This window comes from Vigna unguiculata, chromosome 4 (genome assembly GCF_004118075.2).
Source record: "Vigna unguiculata cultivar IT97K-499-35 chromosome 4, ASM411807v1, whole genome shotgun sequence".
NCBI classification, from domain to species: Eukaryota; Viridiplantae; Streptophyta; class Magnoliopsida; order Fabales; family Fabaceae; genus Vigna; species Vigna unguiculata.
In genome coordinates, this window is record NC_040282.1 from 8,349,699 (window position 1) to 8,356,519 (window position 6,821).

Here is a 6,821-nt window from a genome sequence, read left to right on the forward strand (position 1 = left end):
GGATGTCTCCACAAAGTCGAGGTCATTGCAAGAATCCAGAAAGATGTCTCCATATAGTCGAGGTCATTGTAAAAATCCAGAAGGATGTCTTCCTAGGACCGACGCCACTTAGGGTAGTTGGTTGATGGTTCAAGATTTACGAGGATATCACCATAGTACCGATCTCTCTGTAAGAAGCTAGGATTGAGGAGATGGTGGACGTGAAGATAGAAAATATTTAAAGGAAGGTACATTAGTTATTATTTAGGGAAATATTCTAGTTGTTATTTAAGGGAACACTACAAAACACCATTTTTGCTTCATAATATGACGGTTATAGAAAACTGCCATATGACGGTTTTAATATGGCGGTTATAGAAAACTGCATAATTTGCTTCATAATACGACAGTTCTATAACTGCCACATTTTGTATGCAAAATATGGCATTTGAAAACGCCATTATGCTCCCATTACACTTTCGTTTTCTAGTGGCGCCATCTTTCCCTCCATAATACTTTTTTTTTTTTACTTCTCATTTAATTCTATCTTTTTTATTACACAGAAAATCGAATTTTAATGGGATAAATGCACACACAAAACATAAAATTGACTCATGTAAGACAACCTACAAAATCCTCTCTATCAACCCCAATAGCTGTTTCGTTTCCACACTCTTCACACCTCGCAATTTTCCACTCTCGCACCTCGCAGTTCCCAATCCTCGCCGACTCCACCCTCCTCGCCGCAGGAGATCACCATGCAGTTTCCCACTCCTCGCACCTCGCTGTTTCCACTCCTCGCACCTCGCACCACCACACCATTCTTGTTGTTTCCGCTCCTCGCACCAAGTCGCCGAAGATTGGGACTCCCTTCGCCACACTGATTGGGAACCAGCAAAGCGTTGAAAATCTCTAGCAACTCGACGACAATGTCGAACAGGGTTTCGTCGCGAGCCATTTCTCCGCTGCCCAAACTCTCAACCATCGAGCACACTAGCAGTCGCCACGGAGCATTCGTTGTGCATTTCCTCATTTCCGGCACGGACAAGGTCCTTCCACTTCTTTCCCTCTATTACGATTTCGTTTTTGGTTGGTTTGCACTTTGATTAGTGACTAATGTGCGACTCGTATTGTTTGCTCTGATTATTGGGTTAATTAGTGGGAAACATAAAAGTTGTGATTTTGATTGCCAGAAGGCATGAAATGCTTTGTTTTGGCGCTTTTGTTTGATGTTTATGGCTGTTGATATCATGGTTAATACTAGGTTTCTAGCATCTATAACGGATTTTGTTTGTTGTGGACTGTTGGAAGAGGTTGGTATTTTTTGGATGAAATAAGGAACTGGGTTAATGTTTTATAAGGCCCATGGTCTAGTGTTGTGTTTTTATAAGGTAACTTGTCCTGTGTTTGATGGATTTTGAAAGCACCAAAGAATCTAATCTTGTATTGTTTTAACTTTTCTAAGACTAGTCATGTGAATGTCTGTGTAGTGGATTTTGAAATGACAGAAGTGGAAGTAAGGATTCAATGGCTGTAAAAAAATGGTGCTTGTTCTTGTTATGTGTTTTTTTACCTTTCAGATAAACAATTTTCATTCTGTGATTTTTTGTCTAAGAAGGAACAAGGTCTGTTTGCTTTTCCATCGAAAACCAATGTTATGTGAGTAATTTCAACGTCTCTTTGAAGCTTGGATCAAAAACCAAACACGTTAGAATGTTTGGAAGATGAGAGAGGCTTTGAAGTATAGTCATTTCATCAGTTTCTGAATTTCTATTGAATTAATTACTTTTGTTTGTTCTATTTACTATGATATTTATGAACTACAATTAGTAGATTGTTAGTTACATTTGAGAAGGTTTAAAGGGTTCTTCTAGGCTATAGTGAGAAGTGGAGAAAGGTATCTCTTTTACCATGTAGTGATTGGATGATTCTGATGAGAATGATACGTTTTTCTCATTGTCATCATGTTGAATTTAAAAGTTCCATGTTAGATATTCACTTTCATAATGTGTCCTATATTACAAACACTACCGAGTTACTGTTATGCCTGATCTTTACCTATTGAATATGAAGATTTCAGGAATCCTAGGGGTTATGAATGAGATGAATATATATATATATATATATATATATATATATATATATATATATATATGTCAATCTGTTGGAAACCTAATTAATATATATATATATATATATATATATATATATATATATATATATATATATATGAAAATGATTATGATTTAACAGAAACTCATAATTGTGATTTAAAAAATGGATTTTACCTTTAATCCTAGGTTTTTCATCTTGACAGTACTTCGTGGTTAGTGTCAATTAGTATTTTGTTTTCATGAGTATGTACCAACCAACATAATAGTGTGTGCATGCATCATTCCATTATTTATTTAAATCATAACTTTGGTTGAGATTGTCATGATTAGTATTATATTGATAAGTTTTAATGTGTGTGCTTGCTAAATCTTTCCTTTGTCATCTTATAAAATGGTATTCATGGGTGCTAACAGTAGCTTGCTTTTTGTGTTCTTTTGCTTCCTATATTGTTTATACTTGTAATTTATAGTGTACAACTAGAAACAATATTCAGTGAAACTTTTTTGACTATTTTGTATGCAGATTTTATTGTGATTGAAAAAAAAAAATCATTTATTGCGTCAAAGACAATTATCCAGGTAATTTATTGGATTTACTCCCTATCAAACTTTATTAATTAAACATTGTCAATGTTTCCTTTTGTATTTATAAACTTTATCTACTTACCTTTATTGTCTACTTTTGTTCATTTTATTTTGTATGATCCATATCTGTTAGCAGCCCATTAGCCAAATGAGAATTTTACTAGAACTAAGATTATCTTTCCCATTTATTTTTTATGGGTTATGATGCTTACTTCGCCTGAGTGCTTTGACACTTCTAAACCATCCTCAGATTTTCCTTTTCACTAGTATTCATTCCTTGATGAGATGAGCGCTTCTTTTTGAAACCAATGAAGCAACTTTCTGCTGATAATTCTTAGAGAGCACTTTTTGTTTATCTCTAACAGGATGTTGGTTAGGCACTTTATCAAGACCCATCAAATTTAAAATAACACTTGATGCTTCTTTAGACTCCATTATGCAATTATTATTCTACAAGATAAGTTGAACACTAGAAGCACTCTCTAAAAACTAATGAAATTGTCTGCAATAGATCACAATATCTGTCACATGAAAATAAAAGTTATGAATGCATGCTGATAAGTGATAAATATAATCTATTTGGTCATTTCTTTCCTTTTCAAACAGTGAATCCAAAGCAAGAAGAATCACAAACCAACCTTTTGTATTACATCTCATTTGTTGTAGACCAAAGGATTAATAAAATAGGGGGTATGGAATCTAGTGCTTCCTATTCTTCAACACTTCCTGGGAATGATTTTAATGCTCTATCACTTTCAATTTTCTTATTTGTGTCTGAACTAATTGTTGGTGTACTGGTTTATCATTTTAAGTCGTCATAATTTGTTTATTTGGCGGTCTTTTGCACTTCCAATTTAATGTAGGAAAAAATAGATGAGCTAATGTTGAATAACCCAAAGATTGCATCAGATATATCTCCAAATGATCCGATTGGTCTCATATTTGGTAAGGAGAATCCAGGTCGGGTCAGAGGATTGTCACATGGAGCTTGTCACACTCTTGCATTTAAGCAATCCACTACAAGATTAAATGGTATGAATTTTGCTTCATGTAGTGCACATCAACAAATACGGATGAGAAGTTTCTAAAGATAGAAAATGAGCTCACAACTCTCAAAAACCAAATGCAAACATTGGTTGCCTACATTGCTTCTAGAGATGACGTTCCTGACCATTTTGCTGCTATGGCTGTAGGTTTGGTACATACTTCGGTTAATGAGGTAAAACTTAATAGTTTATTTAACAAATTACACAAGTTTATTATAATACACATGTGAATTTGAATAAGTTATAATTATTTTTTATTCCAGGTACCCGATGTTGGAAGTGGTGCTCCATCACCTATTGGTATAAGAAGATCAAGTGGGACAGAAAAGACAAATTAGGCACATAACTATAGGAACATAGCTATAGAAATTTAGCAAAATGTATTATAATAATGTTTTAGATTTTTTTTGGCTTTTGTTTTCAATGTGAAAACTTTTGGATGGTGTTTCGTAATATCAACTTTTTAAATATGAAATATGAATTATGAATGAAGTATTATTGATCAAGATGTTGTCTGTGATTTTTTTAATTTTATGGAAAACAGGTTCAATAATAATGGAAAGCAGGTTACATAAAATTAATATAAAATAAATTACATTCAAATTATGGCAGTTGAAACGTCGTATAACGCATCTGTACAGTACAAATAATGGCATTTCTAGGTAGTGTATTTCGCATGACAATTCTTTAAAAATAAACAATTTAAGACGGTTTTAACTGCCATTATTTGCCGCACAAAATACGGCGGTTCAAACTGCCATTATTTGCGCAATGCATTTAATGGCGGGCGCTGCGGCATTTCGTCCAAGACCGCCATATTATTCATTGTGGCAATAGGATATATGGTGGTACCCGCACCTGCCATACGCGCAAAATATGACGGTCAAAACCGCCATTTTATACCCCAAATAACCGTTGTATTTAACAATTTTTTTGTAGTGGAATAATTTATATTATCTTTAAGGCTATTATTATGCATTAACTGATTATGTATATCTACAATATTTGTAACCGATTTACCTTCTATAAATAAGAATGTTACTCTCATGGTCAAGGGACAAATTGTTTTTTACCTAAGCAAGTCTTAAGCTAGGGTTAAAAATTTCTTTCTTTTTGTTTTTGGTTAAGAATTATCTGGCACTTTTTCTTTACCAGAACATATATGTTAAAATTAGATCAAGCATAGCTCGAAACAAAGGTCTCAAAGTTATATGGTTCTTAATACAAATGCATGAATGAGGTCATACTTGACTTCCAGCTTATTCTCAAGTACTTACATGTTACTCAAATAAATTTATTTCTCAACCTAAAAACTCATAAATTCAGTGATAATGTAGTTCCAAATTTGTTCATAGCTAACTAGTATCAATAATAAAAATGGAATAGAAAAACTTCAAAACTTAGTTAAAACTAATAAAGACGCAAACTTTAAAACATCAATAACATTATGTTAACATCACTCTTAGAAAGTACTTAAATAACAACTAATATTAGTGACCAAAAATATGTTTAGAAACTAAGACTAATTTAGAGAATAATTCTTTTAGTAACCAAAACACAGGTAGTTAATGCTAGTGACCAACCTAGAAACCAATTCATAATAGAAATTATTTTAGTTACCAATTTAGAAACTAATTATAACTTTTGAAACTATTTTAGTTACAACAAAATTTTTAGTTTATATATTGATATCTAAAGAGATCACTATAGTGAAAAATATTTTTGGTCACTAAAATTGATTATTATTGAAGTATTTTCTTATAATGCATATCCTACATTTTCTATTACAATGTAAAAATATTTGGAAGTTAAAAAAAGATTATATCTAGCGAGTTAGTGTAATAATTAAATAATTTGCCATTAAATTTTTATTTTTATTGGCAGTAAGGGGCAACATTCCAAAATTGGCTTAAGACGTGTTCTTCGAAATGTAAGAGAAGGAGGAAAATGTGAATCGCATTTAGTTTGTGTGGTAAAACATGAGAAGAAGCAAAAACACGTGTTGAAAGTTGTAACACATTGACAAACTATATAAGTTACAATAGGGAATGAGAAAATGAATCAAAAACAAAATTAAACAAAACATCATTTACCATCACAATTCAATACACAAGAATATCGAAGATGGACTCCCAAAATGCAAGCTACAACGCTGGTCAAGCTAAGGGCCAAGCTCAGGTATACCTTCAAACTTTCTGTTTTTAGTATGTTGATGTTCATGTATGCTCAATATTTAGAAATCATTGACAAGATTCTCTATGGTATTGCAGGAAAAGGCTAGCAACATGATGGACAAGGCTAGCGATGCTGCTCATTCTGCTCAAGATTCTATGCAACAGGTTCTTTTATCCTTTCTTTCTCAACTCTCTCCAAATCAAATTATGTAGTAACATTCATGTTTAATCCATATTACAATAATATTCATATTGATATATGAATGTAATAGAGTTTTGCATGGTTGTTGAATTAGAAATTGAGACGCGTGATAGAAGAAAGTGTATTTTGTTGTGTATAGGGTGGACAACAAATGAAGGAAAAGGCACAAGGAGCTGCCGATGGTATCAAGAATACTTTGAATTCAAATAACTAATAAAACTAAATGGATTGTTAACTATGCTAAACTTCCTTTCTTTCACGAGAATAAACCTTGTTCCTGCTCATCCACATATTTTGCAGAAACATGATTTTACCTTTTATTTTAGATATGTATTCATCTGATTAATATTTATAGAAGCATTCAATTTTATTTCAAATGTAACCATTTTTCTTTGATCTAGGAAACCAATTTCTTTAACGATCAAGACTCATGCACTTTGCCTAATCATAATTCATTTTTTTTTTTCAAACTAGTGTGACATTCATGCAAACGGAACAAAATTGCACCCTTTTAATAAAGAATTTTAATATATATATATATATATATATATATATATATATATATATATATAAAATATTAAGATGTAAAATAATAGTGAATAATCTAGAGAATAATATATTATTTAAAATAATATTATTATTAAACATTTTCAATGTTGGTTACTTACATAATTTAAATTAGATTATAAAAATATTGAATAAACACAGTTTTTAATTGACA

At 31.9% G+C, this 6,821-nt stretch overlaps 1 protein-coding gene across 1 annotated transcript; it reads left to right on the top strand.

The window, feature by feature from the left end:
- Window positions 1-5,798: 5,798 nt before the first annotated feature.
- On the top strand, window positions 5,799-6,452 carry LOC114180286 (stress-induced protein KIN2-like). Its single transcript, XM_028066575.1, has 3 exons — window positions 5,799-5,902; window positions 5,995-6,063; window positions 6,240-6,452. The coding sequence occupies exons 1-3, from the start codon at window positions 5,849-5,851 to the stop codon at window positions 6,312-6,314; spliced, it is 198 nt and encodes a 65-aa protein (XP_027922376.1). The 5' UTR covers window positions 5,799-5,848; the 3' UTR covers window positions 6,315-6,452.
- The last annotated feature ends 369 nt before the right edge of the window (window positions 6,453-6,821 follow it).

Coding starts and splice junctions, on each gene's coding strand:
- LOC114180286 (XM_028066575.1), top strand. CDS start 5,849: ATGGACTCCCAAAATGCAAGCTACAACGCTGGTCAAGCTAAGGGCCAA. Junction 5,903..5,994: donor AAGCTAAGGGCCAAGCTCAG/GTATACCTTCAA, acceptor ATGGTATTGCAG/GAAAAGGCTAGCAACATGAT. Junction 6,064..6,239: donor CTCAAGATTCTATGCAACAG/GTTCTTTTATCC, acceptor TGTTGTGTATAG/GGTGGACAACAAATGAAGGA.